The sequence below is a fragment of the Petromyzon marinus genome, chromosome 4 (genome assembly GCF_048934315.1).
Source record: "Petromyzon marinus isolate PM22_M1 ecotype Great Lakes invasive population chromosome 4, UKy_Petmar_22M1.pri1.0, whole genome shotgun sequence".
In the NCBI taxonomy this organism is placed as follows: domain Eukaryota; kingdom Metazoa; phylum Chordata; class Hyperoartia; order Petromyzontiformes; family Petromyzontidae; genus Petromyzon; species Petromyzon marinus.
The window spans coordinates 7,354,923-7,376,575 of NC_133670.1; the positions used below are offsets into that span (position 1 = coordinate 7,354,923).

At 44.2% G+C, this 21,653-nt stretch overlaps 1 protein-coding gene across 1 annotated transcript in view; it reads right to left on the reverse strand.

The window, feature by feature from the left end:
- Positions 1–21,653, reverse strand: part of LOC116938795 (ubiquitin-conjugating enzyme E2 E1) — a 68,835-nt gene that overhangs the window by 6,880 nt on the left and 40,302 nt on the right. Inside the window, exons 3-5 of the mRNA XM_032946434.2 lie at positions 21,268–21,318; positions 5,819–5,951; positions 3,517–3,664 (exon numbers count right to left, since the gene is read on the reverse strand). Coding sequence (XP_032802325.1) covers positions 3,517–3,664; positions 5,819–5,951; positions 21,268–21,318 — 332 coding nt within the window. The remainder of the gene's footprint in view (positions 1–3,516; positions 3,665–5,818; positions 5,952–21,267; positions 21,319–21,653) is intronic.

Sequence of the window (21,653 nt, forward strand, 5' to 3'; positions counted from 1 at the left end):
GTAACATTTGGGGAGGGAAGCGCATCTTGATTGAGTCAAAAAAGGTCAAATCATATTGTATGACCAAGCATGTTGACTCATCTCCATTTACAATTCTGAATGAGTCAAATTACAAACATAGACCATAAATATATATTATAAACACATTTCTGCTTCCAATAATTTTGATGAATGCAGTAACCTTACAAGTGAGAAATATATTTGCAAAAGGGAAAGTGAAATCTGAAAGGAAAAATGCCGTTCAAGACTCGTTGATTTAAAAGGTTTGACCACTTAATGTCCACTCAGACTAAACCACCTGACTGTCATTTGTAAACTCGACGAATATTTCCCAGCTCTCAAGCTCCACAGTGTAAAATGCAATCTCCACCTATACGGCAATCTTCCTGCCTTCTCTGCTCTGAAGGGCTGCTGAACTCAAAGTGTCAAGCCTACTCGATATTTTTTTTTCCGTTAAAAGGCAGCGATAATGATTAATACACTGAGTGTTTTTTGAGTTTCCCATCCATTATCTACACGCTTTTACTGAGTCGCAGGACCTTTTCAGTAGATTCATTGATTAGGATATTAGTCCAGGTCTCTAATGATAATTTTGGAAATATGTAGGAAACATAATACTTGCAGATTATCCAAGCTTATTTATGGTGGGTTAAAAAGCAAACATTCCAGAAAACAGGTGAGCAACTATTCTACTGTGCAGTTATACCGTTTAAGCCGTGTGAATTGTACCGCTTGGGTAAGAAATCATGGGACGTGTGTGGTTGATCAGACCTATATCTGCCCAGTTTTGGAACACACCTTGCCCGTGCACACAAGCTTCGTGCAGCAGCAGCCGCCGGATGAGCACCTATGAGGAAGACCTGTGCCTGCCTGAGCGAGCGCTGAGATTCTGGAGCGCCGTCACCACTGCCTGCCCAGCACATGACACGGGGGACTTCCTCCCCCACACGCTGTGCACACGCACGGCACTGTGCACGCGCACGCCTTGCCCACACGCTCGCTGTGTACACGCACGCGTGGCGTGCTGGAGTGGTGGGGGCCGCAGGGCCAGGCTGTTGGACGCCGCTTCAGTAGCAGCAGCGTGCTCAGAGTGAACCCCCCCCCTCTGTGCCACTTGTGGTGAAGCCCTCAATCCCAATGGATCACGACATGAAATGATATTTTGTCTTCATATTGTGCATCTCTTAACAATATCCTACTATTTTATTTGCCAGGTAAAGCCCAGTGAGCTATTCGCTCTTTTTCAGAGGTGATCTGGCGACAAATGATAGGTCATCAAAGTGTCTTATTATCACAATGTAGGAATTCATCCAAATAATCTGAACGCATGTTTATAAATGTGGAGGGCAAAACCGGAGGACCCGAAGAGAAAGCCACGCTACCAAGGGGAGAGAGAGAACACGCCATCTCCAAATTTAAAGGCATTGTCAGGGTCAGGATGGAACCGACGCCCTCCTGCATAACATTTTTATACTTCATTAGCTGATAATGTTAATATGTTTGCTATGTTAATAATGAACGATTTTTCATTATGTAGATGATAAGGTGCTTCTTTGTCCTACCTATTGTAAATGTTTTTAATAGGACACAGGTCAAATATTCCAAGCTGGACCCTGCTATATGTGTGACAATTAACGTCTTCAACAGTTTGTGCAAATCACAATGCCGCTGTCAAATTGGCTTGTGCAGCACAAGACATCTACTCAGGACAAACATGGTCTCGCATGCTTGGCGTGGCACACGTTTGCCGCTGGGTTCAGAGCAAAGCAACAAACGTAGAAAAACAAACGATCTACATTCGCACCGTGCACGGGAACGTAATTCTAGGGATAATCCCTAGGATGCCGACAGCCAATTAATGTAAATTGTAAGATTCTTTGGGGGCTTAATGCCATTAGATTTTCATCTACAAGGAACGCCCAGTGGGATATACTGAATACGGGGCAACTCCTGTTGTGCCACGAGGTGGTCGCTGCAGAAAAATACTTTTGTGCTATGCAACCGCGGGCTATGATTAGGAGCGCATCCTTTGTTTGGCAGAATGGAGCAGTCACGTTTTAATTATTTAGCTTAGCTGGAGCACATCACTAAAAAAGCAAATAAAATTAAATTCCGTTTAAAAAACATCAAGATACTGACGCAAAATAAATGCATAAGGAATTCGTTTTTGCTGCATCCAATGACAGACTGGTACCACAGTATACTGGCTAATTATTAGTTTTTTTTATGTCATCCACCTCAAATTGTCCCAATTTGTAATGACGATTTGATTCAAGCTAATTATTTACAAACAGTGGGGTTCACATGATCCTTATGGTGGTACCCCGGGGTACCAAATAATACAAAATGGCCGAGGCAATTAAATATTTTATTTCTGGAACACTATTTTTTCCAGGGGTGTACTTAACTCCGCGACTGGGGTAACAAATTAATCCGAAATCAGTGCTACTCCGTGATTTCAAAACGCAGCGAGGACGATTGCGCTGAAACCCTGCACGCTCGCACGCACCGTAGCGGTGCATCGTAGTGTACAGCTCGTCGAGATGAGTCGATTGCCGCATCACCGATCATCAACAGACTAAAAATGACTGCATCACGGACATTATGCAACAGCCAGAGTACCCCGGGATACAGATCAGGTAAATTATATATCTGTGACACATCACCAGCTGCCATGACCTATCTACTGCTGGATGAAGGCCTCCCAAAGCCCTCGCGGTCTTTAAATGCAACCACTGACCCAGGGCCTGCTCGCAAAGGGATTTCATCGCTCCGCCTGCTTTCATCACCAAGTTCAGTTTTTCAAAAAGTGCTTCTACCCACCCTCGTTCACTTCTTCATGTCATCATTTTGCTCCCAGTCCACCATAATAACCGTCTTAGATGGACAAACTTTGGTCACGTGTGTTGCAGTTGTGTCCCTCCAACAAACAAACTTGCTAAACGTGACATTTTTTTCACATTTATATTGAGCCCAATTTTGCAGTCTCTGGAAAATTAAGTTATTAAATAATGACCTATATTTATTGTTGCATTGGCTATAAATTAATATGTAACTTGTAGTGCTGTTCGATACCTATGTATGCAGAACGTCTTTCACACCGTAGGCAGCCAAACGTGCCAATCGGACGTGCAATACTCATCACTTGGCGTTTTTGAGCCTCGAACCATGCTCGGCAAATGTGATTTTTTTTATTTTTGCAAACCCCATCACGTTTGGCTCCACACTTATTATCACGAAATTACAGCTATAGGAGTAAAACAAAAATGATACCAGAAATCTCATCCCATCCACTAAGGTGGTTCCACAATCTCCCTCCTGCCCAGCCTGGCTCCCACGCCCGCGGCCTCTTCCAAACCCACCCTGCCACCTCCACTGGGAGGATTCACCCGACACTACAGCAACAACCGCTACAGTGACTCAACGAAACTACCAAAGGTCAGCAACCATGGGGCAGGTGGCTGTGTGGTTGGGTCCAGCAGGCACCACGGGCACGCTGCAGTGCCCTCAACTCACCAGGGTTGCAGTCGGTGAGCAGGGAGCAGATGGATAGCAGCACCTTGGAGATGGTGAGTGCTGGGCTCCAGTTGTCTTTCAGGATGTCCAAGCAGATGACACCCTGGCTGTTGATGTTGCAGTGGTAAATCCGTGTACGGAAAGTCACCTGCAGAAGAAGAAGGGTATGCAGACGAGATTCACAGCTCGTTACAACAAGTCCCGCAGTCTTCTTTGGTTCTTTCGGTAAGGTCACGTAGAATGAGAATAAAATAATAAAATAACACAATAAAATTCTCACGACGTTTCGGCCACAACGCAAGCGGCCGTCTTCAGGTGAAAGGTACCTTACCGAAAGAACCAAAGAAGATGAACCCTTGCAGTCACAAAAGCTTTAAATCGAAAAAGTCCCGCAGTGTCTGTAATGTGCTTTTGTATTCTCAGACAGGACGCATATTTGCTTGGTATGAACAAAGCCTCGTTTTTACCTGGAGGTTGAGCAATGCCGAGGCCTGGCATGGAAGGGTACCTGGCAGTGTCAGTAAGTTGAAGACCACTTCTAAGCTGGGTGGGGCATTATGTTGAGCGCCCTTGACTCGGGATTATAAGGCAGAATGCCGGCCATCCACCAACACTGGAAAGGCTCTTCTCCCAATTAGTCTGGCTTAAAGAAGTTGTCCCTGTTCAAATATTACCAAGATAACTCATTTATATAAACGTGAACAGCATGTTGCTCACGACACGTGTGACATAGGAATACATTTTAATGTAAACTCAAATGACCTTCAGAGAGAAAGTTGCTCTATATATTGAACATTTTCAAAACGTTCCTTCTAATATCTGAGAAATGCGATGATAGTTTATAGACTGCTCATGTACGTATGAGCCAGTGTCCCCTTACTCTTTGCAAATTAGTTACATTTATACATCTTACAAAATGCGAAACGGTATCATGAAGTTAATAACCTCTGAAATACATTGCATTTTATTACCATAAAGTGGGGGTTACACCGAGGTTGTTTAATATTCCAACAAATCAGAGCATGTATGTTAATATATGTCCATTCAAGAATAGTGAGTTTTAGGACACCAGTGAGCTTCTTTGCGGTCTGTGTTTCAATGTTTTGTATTTGGGAATTGTACAAATAATGTGGCATGACAGCCTTTCTGCTGTTAATGAGTAATTTTGCGTGTAAATTTAAATAGCACATGATAAAATGTTAATAATCGTACGTAATTAAACATTGTGAATGTCTACGGTATACATGTATTACGTTTATATAATTTTATACACATTAGTAAGGGACATCTCATCCTCACAACTCGTTTACCACTCACCAGACATCATTCTGCAAACACTCACAACTTGCACTCACCACACACTCACCACTCCTCATAGACACTCACCACCCTCACCTGACAGACATCATACATTCAACACTTTTCAGACATCATTCTGCAAACACTCACAACTCGCACTCACCACACACTCACCACTCCTCATAGACACTCACCACCCTCACCTGACAGACATCCAACACTTTTCAGACATCATTCTGCAAACACTCACAACTCGCACTCACCATACACTCACCACCCTCACCTGACAGACATCATACATTCAACACTTTTCAGACATCATTCTGCAAACACTCACAACTCGCACTCACCACTCCTCATAGACACTCACCACCCTCACCTGACAGACATCATACATTCAACACTTGTCAGACATCATTCTGCAAACACTCACAACTCGCACTCACCACACACTCAGCACGCGTCTGTCACACACCAGGCATTTAACACTCACCAGACATCATTCTGCAAACACTTACAACTCGCACTAGCCAGATACTCACTCAGCACTCCTCACCAAACATTCACCAGAAATCAGTCACCTGACACAGACACCATGTATGGACATGTTTTGTAATTTTACCATCATACTTAAGATAGATATAAAAATGTTAAGTGGGTATTTAATGTATTAATCTGTGTTTAAATAAAAAAAAACTATAATACCTTCCATATTTTGTTTGTCTTGTTCCATATTTCTAAATGCCCACGAGCATGTATGCTTGAGTCAGTGCAAACATGTCTGGCGTGTATCAAAGGATTACCTTGGATACATGTGTATTTTAAATACAGGGTCATGTACAGTCTCCAGAAATCCCAGCAGTAAAGTGTGTGTGTGTGTGTGACAAAGGTACCAGAGCTTTGTGCGTCTAGTTTGTTGTCCTTCCCCTGCACCTGCGATGAGCACGGTTTGTTATGTACGGTGCCAAAGACGTTCAACATGCATATGTACATACGTACATACCTTGGGGGGCTTAAAGGGGTACTCGGGGGTGAAGGTGATGTCCAGGAAGAAGACGCCCCCCTCGTACACTGAGCCTGGCGGCCCCAGGATGGTGGACCTCCACTCGTAGATGTTGTCTCCCTTTGGGCCAGCACTGCAAGTGGCATGCACCAGGTACAAGACAAATAGCACCCCAATTAGAATTGCAGACTGCAGGGGGCTAACGCTATGAGCGAGGACTTACAAAGGAGGCAAGGCACACGAGCAGGTAGTGTGGTTGGTATCATGGCCGGCTGCCACTGTGTATCCCAGGACTAGTAGGGTCGCGGCAGTGTGCTAACCACCATTAACCACAACCCCCCCCCTCTGCCATTATCTAACATTGCACGCACACACAGACACAACAGCTGGCATTTGCAACTCGGTGGCAGTCATTGCGCCACAGTGTGTACCATAGCTTGCGTGGAAAAAAACATGCTGGCCACAAGTCAGAGGATATACACAATCATTTTGTATAAACGCTCATTAATGGGTGAAAATGTCTTAATACTTAAAAGACTGCAAAGCTATGGCAATAGATGGCACCTGCTCACGACCTGGCTGCCTTCCAGAATTTCCATGGCTCCACGGCGATGAGATGTAATTTGCACCAACGACACAATATAAAACTAAAACATTCTTCTTATGAGTTACGAGACCAGGGAGACTGGAAGATGCACCACGATGACAGCTCGTTACATCGCCCATTAGGTCAGCTCATTGTGTTTCAGCCATCTTATCCTTTCTTCAATGAGCATTGGACCTCTACCTGCCTTCGCTGTGGAATGGCGCTGTAGCCAGCCACCCAGTATCATCTTTCAGAAGCCTCCTCCACAGAGGCCCATATCATAACACTGCTGGCACCAGCCATATGCAAGTCCGCTCGGCACCAGCTTCTCCTGCACAAGATCGACCCTTCTCTCTAACCTTTCCTGAACTCATCTAGCCTGCAATGTGTCGCCAAACAAGAGGATTGCTTGACGATGTAAAGTGCTCCGGCAGGTGCTTCGTTTTTAATGGGGCTAAACTTCATCTTTACAGCAAGCTCCAGGTGACGCATTAAGATTTTTAACTCTTCAGTATAGCCAGCATTCACCAGGTAATTCGCATACACGGCATGGTTAACCAATGCGAAGCAATTAGTTGACTACAGCAGAAGCCATATCCATCAGCTATACAACCACAACATGGGGGGGGAGGGGGGCCCAAGGTGACGAAATGTTCACTACCTTGCCTGGTTTTTAGGTCGTGGGTTCGATCCTGACCCTGACGCCTGCTGTATATTTGGAGTCTGCGTGTCTCCCTCCCCGTGGTCGCCTGGATTTTTTTTCCGGGTCCTCGGTTTTTCCCTCCACATTGAGAAACATGCGTTTAGATTATTTGGCTGCTATACATTTCCACACAATAAGCCACTTTGCTGAGCTATCATATGTGGACAGGTCGCTTCTGCAAAAGAGATATACAGCTCAGAGTGGGTCTTGCCTGGTAAATAAAAATAAAACAGTTTAGTTTACAACATGTTCACTTACCCCCTTCCTCAAGACCTTATAAAAAAATATTCTGCAATTCTGCAGACCCAAGCAGGCTAGATATGATGGGATTGGCATTCTTCCCCCCCCCACCGCCCCCATGATGTTGATAAGTGTGGCAATGAAAGTGACCTTCTTGACAGTGTTTTTACCACAATGCTCCTGAAGGCATAGGACAAAGCAGTGCTTGATCGGCGGGTCCATATTGCCGATTTACACTCACAGGTTAATAATTACCACGTGCCATACATAAGTCTATTGCCTCCTTGTTCTCTCCTACTGCTACCATCATGGCCATTTCTCTCAAGAGATTCAAGCCACGATTCCTGTATTGCCTCACACAGCAAGCCTCTGAACTCCTTATGTATGTTATCTTTCAAAATGATGACATAACAAAAGATCTAGGTGTCTGGCTGACATCGTAGTGCTATAACGGAGGGTGAAAGTTTGGATTATTGACCACCATAAGAAGGAACGGTCAATAATTGTCAGCCATTATTCAATCCGCTGCTGGATAAAGGCCTCCCCATTTCATGTCTCGTTGAGAGTGTTTTTAAAACGATACTCCACCACACTGTTTACTGTGGGTTGGTCAAGGGGGGGGGGGGGGCCCAGGATCGGTTCAGATATCGCTTACAAATTGTGCCAGCTGTGATGAGATCAAACTCAAGCCGCTGGGTTAATGGCGTAGTGTGCAGAACACTCTTCCACCGATCCATCCCACCAAATGTCACGGCAAATAATTTACTGACATCACCTTGTTTGTGTTAACTGGAAAAAAAAATACATTTGAGCTGAATACATTCCTAAAATGTCTGCGCGACTGACATAACATATTTGGAAAATCTGGCGTATAATATATTCCACAACGTGGAATAGTCATGGGAAGACAATGCACGGTTGGAAAACCTTCAATTTCTACGCTCAGACTCTTTAAGGCGCTGGTTGCCCTTGCATGCAGGTCGTAGGGCCAAGGCTGAGGGCGACACGTCTCTGCGTACTACTGTTTATGTACTACACCTCTGTGCGTGAATACAACGTACAATACAACTTGGATTCGTACAGCATCTAAACACAGATGCGGCTCATGACGCTGAATGGAGTTTCCCGTCAATGTGGGCACGCTTGCATGCACGGGTTGTGTTGTCAACGCTTGCCCTCGAGTCATCTGTGCGTGTTGCATCGGTGTTTCCGTTCCGTGAATGTTCCAGTGTGTACATTTAGTGATTTTCTGGTGACTATATCTCTGCCCCCCATTGATGATGGAACGATGTGCCTCAATGTGTCTGTCTACAAATCATATATATTGCCGAGTTTCAATGTCCACTTTAATTGTGCGCTCGTGCGAGCACCCCACTGTAAATTCACCGCATACCGGAGTGCAGTATGAAGGTTAATGGGTTGCTGCCACATCCAGCCATTGCTTCTTTCCTTCTGCCAGATCCACAAATGATTGCAGTCCTCGAAGGTCTGCTCTAAAAGCCCATTCATCATCTGGTTTCAGGTTTTCCCCTCCATTGTCAAGAGCACTGGGTGCTCGCTACCTGTATTAAGAACCTGGTGCCTCTTCCATTTTGCACACAACTCTCCCCGCTCATTGCAAACTCCTCTTGGATTCTGCATTGTAACCAAGGTCTCCCTTGAAAAATAAACTTGCAGTCTCAACCTTGCTCTTACCTGGTTGATAATAGAGGTTCCGTCTGTCTGTCTGCAATAACTTTGATAAGTTACTTAACCCTGTGCTGCCGTGAAATTCTTAACATTCTCCTCCTGCACCTACACCCAGCAACTCTAAAGATAAGCAGCGTACCAGCATGTATCCAAGTTTGCAATCGTGTTCAGGGCTGTCAGGCAATAGTTCGTCATCTCTTGGGCAATGCTGAAGTCCATCTGACACCCATCTCTGCACCTTTTGACGTCCTCTGGTCTAACACCGTTTGAGACGAGGCTCAAAAGAAAGCTGTCTCTGGTGTGGACCAATCAGTTTCAAGGACAATGCATCATATTATCAGAGTACGTTTTTTGTTTGCATTCTGACCACAAGTATTGTGGTTAATGCACACATGATTCCTTGTAAAAAAAAGTTTCAGTTTTGTTGCCAGAAAAAAGGGAAAAACCTATTCTTAGATCTGAGGTTTGTCTGTAAGAAATACATATTTGTCATTATTAAATTGCAATATTTGGGACTCTCCATATCCATTCTCTAGGTGTCTTTTTTAAGCATTCATTATCACGGCTTAATACTCTTTGGGTTTTTTTCGGTAAAGTCACGTAGGTAAAAAAAACAATAAAATAAATGAAAAAAACAACTAATTTCATTTTTTTAAATTTTATTGATTTCTTAACTACGTGACTTTACCGAAAAAAAACAAAGAGTATGAATCCTTGCAGTCACAAAAGCTTCAAATCTAGAATCACGGCTTAACTTGAGTAAAGTTCACCCAATCTCAATCCAATGTTTATCAATCATCCGTTCATTTGTTTCTTTATACAATTTTTTTGTTAAGTCGTTTAATTCCATTTACACACTTGCTTTACTTTTTATCTCCGCATGTCTGGCTGTTAAGTATCAATTACCGTTAGCTTAGTAGTGGTTCAAGAGCCTTATGGTTATCTGGACAACTCCATTCAATGTCCTCTCGAATCCTAACACTCTAGACTTCGATTCCCTAGAGACTAATAAACTCACTCTCAAGTAATTATGGGCACTTCTCCCTCTGATTAAAAAAATAAATAAAGGTTGCCACTGTTTAAATTAGTGGAATCCCTCATTGGTTCCTCACCTGAGTCAACTAAGTCCAAATTAATGTAGTTCTCTCCATTCTATTTTCTACGAGGTCTGATTCACCAGAAACCAGATGGGTATTTAGCAATGACTAAATCCTGAAGGTTTCCTCTTTGCATACAGCACTATATTGTTGGACATGTTTGTACTGGTCCAAGACATAAATCGGTTTCAATAAAATACAATGTTCCAGGAACGAACACACTCTCGCCGCTTGAACAGGGTTACGTTCACATCACAAGTAGCCGCGCAGACAGTTTCACAGCCTTGGGAAGCAGCGATGAATGAACAAGTCCCACCAAATCCATTGCTTTGAAAATGTGTTCCTGGGAGACGATGAGTCCTTGGAAGACTTTCTATTAAAAGACCCCTTAGATCTAAACGACCATGTGGCAGAATAGATAGGGAGACATTTTCATCTAATATCTAAGACCTTCGGAGGAGGTCACATTACACTTCCAAATACAATATACGTTTAAAAAGCTATTGCATTCAAGTGACTCCCCGCATTCTTTAGCACATGTTGTCACGCAAACAAAGCCAAGATAAGAGCGATAATTTTGTCCACCATCGGGTAAATACGTCCCCGAAGGGGCTCAACTCCTGTCGAGAGCACTCACCCAGCCACTTAAAACGACCGGCAACCAATTTGAAATGGCCATGCTGCACAACATCCCATTTCACTGAACCACTGAAATTCAGCCACTAAGCTTGTGTATTCAGCAACCATAAACCAAGTAAGTGGCTATCGTGACAATCACATTGTGTGGCCTGTGGCTCGATTCATTGCATGCACAACATGTGTTTTAGTCTGGGCCCAACAGTCGATGGCAAATGTGACAATGACGATGGTATTTTATTGCGAAACGGGCAATGTGAGTTTATGGCCTTTTTTTCCATTTCCCACTCTATTACTACAAATGTGGCAAGGCCATAATTGCAGGTAGCACCGGTGAGTCAAGTCAAGGAGTTGAAATAATTAACAAACGCTGCTTTGCACTCAAAAAGTGTCACATTCTAAAAAACATCATCAACGCTTTCCAAACGATGCTGAAAGCATTACCGCATTCACTCTGCATAAACTGCAACAGCAGTCACCAGCGGTTCGTGAAAATGGGGAGTCTTGCAGAAATTGTTGAGAGACCGCTTTTGCAAAGCGCGCGGAAGGGACGAGAGCCAAATTGACGACAACGCTAACACACACAGTTATATAATATAAATGGATCGACCAAGAGTCGATCTTGGCTGTTGCGTTATATGCCATTGCTACCGTTCCAACATTTCCACAAGCAAAATAAAAAATATATCGGAAGGAAAAGGCCATGAGGGAGGGCGTCAGTTTGGCAACAGCCATCATCGAGTGCGGCCGTGTCGCTACAGTTCTCCGAGGTGAGAAGAGTACACTGTATTTAAAAACAACGGCGCTACGCCTCTCGAAATAAAATAAACGCCGAGCCGCTCATGCGTTCTTTGATTCAGGGGCGAATGGGACACTCGCCCTGCAACTTGCAGACGCCTCGGAATGGGAAAGGGTTAATGATTACTCATTAATGATTGTAGCAATGTTGATTTGTATATAACGATTGCGTTCAATTTTGATTTAAAGCTTTCGTGACCGCGGGGATTCATATTCTTGGTTCTTTCGGTGAAGTCACCACGTAGAAGGGAAACAATAAAATAATAAAAATGTAAAACGATAAATAAATATAAAGCAATAAAAAATAAAATTTGAAAATTCTTCTTGTGGTTTTCACAACCTGATGATGATTGCTTGTGTTGCAGTCGAAACGTCGTGAGAATTTTATTGTTTTATATTTTTATGATTTTATTGTTTCCCTTCTACGTGATTGCGTAGTCCAGTTATTGCATGCACATGTTGTGCATGCAATAACTGGACATTAGTTTTATTCTTACAATTACATGCCTTTATGAGTATTTTAAAGTGTTTGATATCAGGGTGGCCCAACAGTCAGCACGCATAGGGTTATTATACTTCTATGAACAAATCACATAGGATAATTGATTTTATTTTAACAAATGATCAAATTGACTTCCATTAACATTCATGCGCACATAATTTTTTATTGCATTAATTTAAGACTATTTTTAAGATTACTAATCTAATCTTTGAAAATCTATCAATTATATTTCATCCCAAATTCATTCGGGGCTCTTAATCGAGTTTTTTAAACAACGGATTTGAGGTGACCGCCACAAAAAAAATAGATGTTCATAATAATAGATATAATATTAACTCAAAGAATACACTTTTTCTAAATGCCAGTGTTGAAATAAATTAAACCCTAAGTGTCCCGATTTTTGGGCCACCCAAAACGCCCGATTGTGAGTGCATGGATATGCGTCGGTCGGGTATAGGAAGCATCAAATATCATCTTGGTCATTAACGATGACTGATATCCTCCAAGTACTTTACGTACCAATGTCAGTTATACCAATAAGAGGTTTCAGTAGAAGGCAGGTTATTTTCAGATTAATTTGACTCATGGACAATCTAATTCGAGGATAATTCAAATGCGGGAAATTGCATTACATGTATACAAATCACACAAAGGCTACCTGCAACAAATCTCGAGGTAATTGGAAGCTGGCAATAACATTGTCTCGTATATTCTTGAAAGCACACACAATCCACGCTTTAAGTATGAGGCTTTCACGCAAATTATGTTATAACTTCCCATATTGCCGCTATGCAGGCTATCAGAGCTCATGTAAACCGTAAAACAACTGCTGTTTTCTTCAGAGGTCTTGTGCCAGTTTTTAAGAAGGGATATAATGATTTCTCCCCGCTACGATTAGAACATCTTTCACGGTTTGGGGGTCATGGTTCAATTCAAGAATCCATTATTCGTGTCCCTGGTGGGCACGTTGAATTTATAACGGTATGAATATTTAATAAGTAGTAGTATAAAAGTGTAACTATATGCCAATCAATCCTTACAAACACAACATTTCGCACGGACGCATTGCGGGTGATACATCGATTTGCCAATACCTTAAAAACGTTATAAACAATGCACTAATCACGAGCATTTCTAGTGACTGGAGTAATGCATGACTGATAACTGTGAAGGTGATCGTTATTATTTGTGCGTGCGTGCGCGTGTCTTGCTTGGACTCGCATTCCTCCTGCAAGGCTTAAACACGGATCTCCATGCTACATTGCAATTTAAATGGCATCTAACTTGCTTTCATGGAATAATTTAATGAAGATACGGGCAACAGACACGAATGAAAAGGTTAATTACACGTAACAAATAGAGCATAAGACAGCACAAAACCATGACAATGGCTCTGCGTGTCTGTGGCACACCACAGACACGGTGGACTGCGGCGTTTTAATTGCATTCAGTTTGAGTTTGCGTGCGCCGAGATTCACCAACCACACCGCGGCGCAATTAAACGAGGCTTTCATTAAATGTATATTCCAAAATAATAACAAATGTTATCCTGCATTATTTATGGGACTTTCCAACTTGCACTTAACTCTCTAGAGCACAACACTTGAATACCCAAGAGCACTGGATAACCCTTGCAAATCACAGAGGCTTCCGTTCGGTTTTAATCAGTAGCTTTGCAGCGCGCATAGCAATTATTGCACTCGAACGCAGCGAAACCCTAATTCAGCATAATGAACACCTATCAGACGGCGTTTTACCGCACCCCCATCTCTTCCGCACTCGGGAAGATTAGCCGGCTTGAGCATGGATGGCGTCTGGATATGTGAGCCCCTTGCACTAACGGGTTGTTGTAGGGCTGCAGGGGAACAACGTGGTGGGCAGCAGAGGGCATTGCAGCCAAATCCGTTGCTGTACCGTACTTCTGCGCTCCGCCCCCACCCCCCCAGGCACAATGACGGTATTGTATTTTTTTTAAATTGTTTGAATTCGGAAACATTTACAATATAGGATTAGCTTCGGCTGTGTTGTATACGTGTATACCAAAACCACCTCACCGACATTATCATTAGCACTGTTATCTGAGGAAGCATACAAGGGACTAGCATTTTGTAAAATGTCGTCTCTTTCAGCCAACATGTCAGCTGACTGCCAAATCCCACAAGCGTTGGACAGCAGACAACCAACCTCCAAGGTTTGCCCTCAAAGTTTTCCAACATTTGGCTTCGTCTGCCCTTGATCCCTAGCCTCGTGGTGTGCACTTCAATGCTGGTCTGCATTACCTTCTATGCTCAAACCTGTACTCATGGCACTACCCATCAAATTTTTTTTGCCAACAAAAGCTACCACCTATTGTTGGATGGGTGGCTTACAGGGCTCATTGCAGCTTGAACACTCAAGCGCTTGGTCTGTCGGTCTCGTTGGTCTGTGTGACATGATTTGGCAATGATTCCGCACCTGTGAAATCATAGGTTGACGCTCTAGGGATGGATTTTCCTTGTTAAAACTTTTCCTTGTCCCCATGTTTTTTTTTTATTGCCCGACACTGCTAAGTACAATGTGATTTTAATGCATTAACGATATTGTTGCCGTCCTTTTAATTTCGTTCATTTAAAGAGAAATCAATCAGTCGTCTCGACGATGGTGACCAACAATCCAACAATCCACGACTGCGAGCGGAGTTTGTAATCCAGCGTACTCGGTGTTCATCAGAACACGCAAGACATTTTAATCATTTTTGCGGGACCCTGGGGTCTCGCAAAAATCATGTCAATAATTATTATTTTTCAGTCCGTCCACCTGTGATCCCGACACCAAAGCGCCGCCCGCCCAGAGTCGCGCCAACAAGCGCCAGCAGCCAAGGCGAGCCCCCCCCCCCCCAAAGGCAGTGAATTGAACGTGTTTGTGTAATTTTTAAACTTTTTACGAAACTTAGTGCCCCGAGTAGCTCTCGACGAGGCCAATCGATCGACCGCTAGTTTTGTTGTCGGTAAGGCAAGACTCGTGTCGCTACGTGGTTTTTCTCACCCCGGGGCAGTGATGGGACCCCGGGGTCCCGCCAATTGCTTCATTTGTCCAAACAGCTTGCCCAAATGTAGCATGTTAGTTGCCAGCTAGATGATACCACGTCTTAAAAACAGCAAAACATTACCCCTTATGCCACACGTTTCAAAAACATGTTCAGAAAGGATTCTGAATGAAACCTAGAAAACCCCCCAAAAAACGAATATAATCTTCAAACTATATAAACGTTAATTACATAGATGTGTAAATCGCCAAATAAATCGCAAGCGGCTCGCGTATGCTCTTGCATCTCCTCTTTGAAATGTATCCAAGGGTTAGGAATTCTCGACATTCACTCCACGTATTTGCTTGCCAACTTCCCGCTGAGCACACACAAAGAAAACCTAATAGGGTTATTTTATTTTTTTATTTTAATAATGTACATGACACTGAAGCCCGGCTGCAATGTCCAGTTGAAAAAAAGTATTTCGTGCATATATTCGTTTAGTGATTTTCATTTAACCTTGATTTCTCATAATGAGCTTTGTCTGTACATCCCCAAATGGAGTTCCTGTATTGTATAAAAATGTTTGTAAATTATAAACCAATTAACATGTGTTGTATATCCAAACGCAAAATAACCAAAACAATTATTTAAACCTGTAACAATGAATTCATAAAACGGAAAAGCATAACCCTGACCAGGCCCTCAGCATGTTTGCTCACTGCTGAGGGCTTGCACAGGGGAATGTCACCTAAAAAGACATCAATGGGAGAAGAATAAACACGTGGCACAAGGAGTGGCTGTGGCAATGTTTCCCATTGACGTAATTTTATTATTCGCTGCTCTTAAACCTCGGAGCAACCGTTCCCTTGGTATGGTGCTGGCGGCAAGGGAACGTACGTTGCTAATGAGGCCGATGGATAGTGTCGGTGGTAATTTTTGCTAATGCACAGGCTCGAGGCAGATTTCTTGAGTACACCAGTTTATTTGGATTCCCAGGTACAGTATGAGTATAATGGATACTGGGCCATTAATCAACTGCTTTTGCTGTTTAGTTTGTTGTCATTCCCCACCGCACCACCGATTTGCATGGTTGGCTACGTACGCACATATACACAAGTCGCCAGACATCAATTAGCACAACCCAGCAAAGTGTGAATATGGGCACTGCATTGCGTTTTCCTTAGCCCTGCAACTCAATAAAAATATATTGTTTTCATTTTACCAGGTAAGGCCTACACTGAGCTACATAGCTTTTTTTCAGAAGCGACCTGGCCACACAAATGACAGCCCAACGAAGTGGCTTATCACATGGACATTTATAGCAGCCAAATACTCTAAACACACGATTCGGAATGGGGAAGGAAAAACCGGAGGATCCGGAGAAAAATGCACACGACCACAGCGCGTACATACAAACTCCAAATGTCGTCGTCGGGGTCGGGATTGAAACCTCGATTTCCTGAATGCCAGGCGAGGGAGTTAACATTTTGCCACCGGGGTGCCATAAATAGACTGTGGGGCCACCAATTGACCCGAGTCATTTACTTTCAGGTGGGTGCAGTGATAACAGAAAGAATAATAGAGTTTCTGTCAGCATGACGATTTTAATGAAGGTCATAATTCTATTGTGTGTAATTTCAAATGGTTGGTGAAATTTCCGATGGGACTGCTGATGGTGGCTTGGGGGCTGAGCTTTGTGCGATAAAAATACATTTGACCGAGAAGCATAGATTGAGAAAGCAGTTGCTGACAGCGTGATAATGTTGAACTTTGTACCGTTGGTCAAGGAATGCCATTTCTCTCGAAACCGCCTGGATCATGTTAACTGTTTAAATGGATTTATATTTGCTGTAGCTTGGTTCAAACACTGGAAGGCTCAATCAGCCAGCAAATTTGCGAAATGCATCCATCACAACAACAAGCTGGTTATTGCGCCAAATTGCACTCACTCAACCTTTGTGGCCAGGTGAACTCACCCCATTCCCCAAGCAAGCCAACATGCCCTGATATACTGGGGTAGCTGTCTCCGAGCGCTCCGCAACACGACACCCCCTCTGAGTCTGCCCCACCACCACCGCGCCGCTGTCTCTCCCTAGAGGCTGGCCCTCTCGGCCTCGCGTCACACCTAGGACTCGCAATACTTCAACACACCCTACCTCACATTTACCGCACAACCACCAACGTATGTACGCAAGTGCGTGTGCTGAACTTCTTTCGCACCGTACGTAGCCAACTGCGCTAATCGGAGACGCGACTGTAACATTTGAAACAGTTGTAAAGTTTTGATTTAAAGCTTTCGTGACTGCAGGGATTCATATTCTTGGTTCTTTCGGTAAAGTCACGTAGAAGGGAAACAATAAAATAATAAAAATATAAAACAATGAAATTCTCACGACGTTTGTAAAGATCACGAAAAAACTCTAAGAGCTTGGGACCAGCAACAAATATTTAAATCCGCCTCCCTTAGAACATCTGCTCTCTCCCACAACGCAATTCACCTTCTCCCAGACTTGTCCCTCCCCCCTTTCTACATCACCCCCCCCTTTCTACATCACCCCCCCCCCCCTTCTACATCACCCCCCCCCCTTTCTACATCACCCCCCCCTTCTACATCACCCCCCCCTTCTACATCCCCCCCCTCCTACATCCCCCCCCTTCTACATCACCCCCCCCTTCCTACATCACCCACCCCCCTTCTACATCACCCACCCCCCTTCTACATCACCCCCCCCTTCCTACATCACCCCCCCCTTTCTACATCAACCCCCCCTTCTACATCACCCACCCCCCTTCTACATCACCCCCCCCTTCCTACATCACCCCCCCCTTCTACATCAACCCCCCCTTCTACATCACCCCCCCCCCCCCTTCTACATCACCCACCCCCCTTCTACATCACCCCCCTCCTTTCCTACATCAACCCCTCCCTTCCTACATCAACCCCTCCCTTCCTACATCACCCCCCCTTTCTACATCACCCCCCCCCCCCCTTTCTACATCACACCCACCCCCTTTTACATCACCCCCCCCCTTCAACTTCACCCCCTCTTTCTACATCACCCCCCTTTATACATTACCCCCCCCCTTCTACATCACCCCCCGCCCCCACCACCGTGCCACCCCCTTCCCGCTCATCTGACTACCTAATTCTAGACACACCCGTCATAACTCACCAAACCACATGACCGCAACACTCCCCCGCACCCCGCACAACACGCGTCACATTTGCCAATATCACTTATAACCGCACTCTCTTCGTGCAAGCTGCGTTGCTTTCACTCACGTGTAACTGGCACTTGACTTTTTATTTTACCAGGTTAAGGCTGCAAGTTCACAATAACATAACAAGCTCTTTTTCAGAAGCGACCTGGCCACAAATGATAGCTTAAGGAGAAGTGGTTTATCGCGTGGACATTTACAGCAGCCAAATACTCTAAATGCATGTTTCTAAATGTGGAGGGGAAAATAGGACCCGGAGAAAAATCAACGCGACCACGGGGAGAGAGACAAGCAAACACCAAATATAGAGCAAATGTCAGGATTGAACCCACGCCCTCCTGTATATTAGGCGCGGTCGTTAACATCTCGCCACCGCAGCGCCCCAATTAATTATATAATCATGCCGACCTTATGTCACTCATTTGATAAATCGCTGCTAAACATTTTGACCTAATCCACCATCTTAAGAGTTTTGCTTTACAATGCATGTCATATAAGGACTAATCCCACCGGTAGGGCCAAAAATAACGCTTTCTCCCCGAGGCTCGGAGTGCAACACAACCAAGTGGAAACTATTCACGGGGCACTGGTGGAAAAGGTCACAAGCCTCCACACTTAGCTAATGATTTGTTTTCTTATTCTGCAGCCAACAAGGAGTGTTGTGTTTGAATACAAAAAAAAAGTGAAAAGGCCCTCTGTGCCACCACTTGCTTGTAAATGGTGCACCTCTGGTTCCGTGCGCTTTGAACATCGCTGTTGGAACGCTGCCTCGTTGACGGATGCAATGATATGCGCAGCAGATGTACATCTGGGATTGTTTACTGCCTCTTGAGCGCAAATAGATTTTTCTCATGCGCTTGTTTTCCATAAACAAGAGTGCAGGATTTGCCGAGTAGGCACAGTAAATGACCATTCTTAATATACAAAGAGCTTAGAAGGCACATGTTGAATTGGGATTAATTGTGGGCTCTATATCTCCAAGCAGGCGGTGCTGTGATGAGAGCTGTCGACTCGTAATCGAAAGGCTGCAAGTTCAAATCACAGTAGGCGGCTCACAGTATATTTGTCTCTTTCTGGGGTCACCAAAATAAGTACCGCTTTGTCGGTTTAGTCAACATTCATCGTTCTAAAGAGATACTCATCTCTGCTATTAAAATACGTATTTTCTACCAATGGCTCAGGGCTGCCGAAACAAGATGAGCACCAGCCCCATGTTCAGATATGCAGACAGAAAACGATCGCGTTTAGACTCAAGTTATAACGTGGAGACGAAATCCACAATTCTAGTGAATGAAGTTTTCCGTAGATTGTCTACCAATGCGTTTTTCGGTTGCTGCTAATTTTTTTTAGCAACTCAAGACGGGTGGTGGGGCCGAACCAACCTTGGTTCATATTTAAAGCATTAAAACCTCAATTTATTCATTAAAATTAACTGGTACACTCCCGATGTGTGCATCGAATCATGCACGTACAAATCGGTTATTTCCAACTCAAACAAAGAGAGCAAAAATAAATCAAACTGATTTGCAACCCCCAAACTGACAACTGAATTGTTAATGTAACGATTGTTCATAGGCATTCATTTGTCGGCATGGATGCCTTCGAATACTGTCGAGACGCGGTTAGTGTAGTGCACGGAGGTGTTAGGTATAGAAGAAGTTGCAGTAAAATACAACAGAAATAACTGCCAATACACTCAAGCGAGAACCGGATGCAAGCCGACAGGGAATAGCAGCAAAAAGCTCTGCTTTCCACTCCTCTTTCTTTGCCAATTTATTATGGGTGTGAAATTTACACTACACAATGCAATTAAATGCTTAGTCATTTACGTGTATTTAACTGGAGTCCAATAGAAGGGATTTAATGGCTCATTAGCTAAGAAAGCCAAGTACTGATGGTATGAAGAATATTTACTTTGGTTGGAGATATGGCCTTCCAGTGCCCACTTTCACGGTCAAGTTTGATAACCACGCTACGTGGTGGGGTGGGAAGGGGTGATGCCGTACTGCAGTGCAACTCGCAAGGGATTCTGGACTTCGGGAAATCTGCTGTTGAATTTCTTGCCGACCTCATTAGCAGTAGGGACCACTATTTAAAGTTTCCGCAAAACAGCGGGATTGAGTTTATGGGCAACAGTGAAGTTTTTTTTTCCTTCGTGTTCTTTTTCAAAGCAGGTCAAAGGGTCAGTGTCTCCATTGTTAGATGATGGACGTAGCAAGAACAGTGATCTGTGAGATTACACATTCAAAATCTGGCAGCTACAAGTCTATTAATGGGGTCTCAGAAAACACGTCAGTAATGGCTCAACTTGGCCGCCAATGACCACACATAAGAGGTCACATTAAATGTGATTTGCCATTACAAAATTCAAGCTCTTACTGGTTGGATTTCCAAGTGACAAATGATAAGTGCAGGATATTGATCCAGCGCTCTCTCTTGCAAATTAGACAATCCTGGTATCTCTCAAGTTTGCACCTGGTTAAACAAAAACTTAAAAAAACTTGTAAATGTAAGAAGGCTATTGAAGCGAGATGAGAAGTAGTCATTTGGGTCAAGCCAGTGTGAATTTCCACTTGGCCATCTGAACGAGAATATTTACTTTTTAATTCCAATAAATCTAAGGATTCTCATGTAAACGTACTATCGCTTGCTTTCTCTGGCTCGTATTTTCCCCGCTGTTGCTAGGGGACAGGGGGTATAGCATTTGCGTGACAGTGCCGTGCGAGACTAACATTTCAAAAACATATCGTCACCATCTACTGCCTGCGTATTGCAGTGGTCTTGGGGGCTTTAATTTAAATGGACACAACAGACGAACACGTCCACAATGGCTGCGTGTCGCTACGAGAGCGCGCTGTTGCAACATTGTTCTTTGCGGCAACTGGAACTGGCATTGAGGTGTTCTGCTGAGACTCCCCGTGGGGGGAGCAGGGGGAGGGGATAGGAGGCCAGGGGGGGGGGGGGGGGCTTACCTGCAGTTGGGAGGGGGGTCCAGTGTTATCTCCGCAAGCTCCTTCTGAATCCTGCGAAGACAAAAATCGCCCGTTTAGCCTTAACAGACTTTTGGGGCAAGTGCTGTTAGCGAGGTGCACTGATGAAGGCCGAGACGGCACACGAGGGGGTGGGTGGCCAGCACCACGCACTGTTGCCTTCGTCTCCCTAGCTGCAATCTTTAAACACCGCACCAAGTACTCATTTGAGGCCGAGTCAGCCCAGGAGAGACCCAGGACCAGTTCAGATAATCGTCGCAGGAGTTGACTGTGAGCGGGAATCGAACCCGGGTCGCCGGATTCGTAGCGCAGAGCGTTAACCGCTCCACTATCGCTCCTGCACACACACGCATCATGTTCATTAGCTG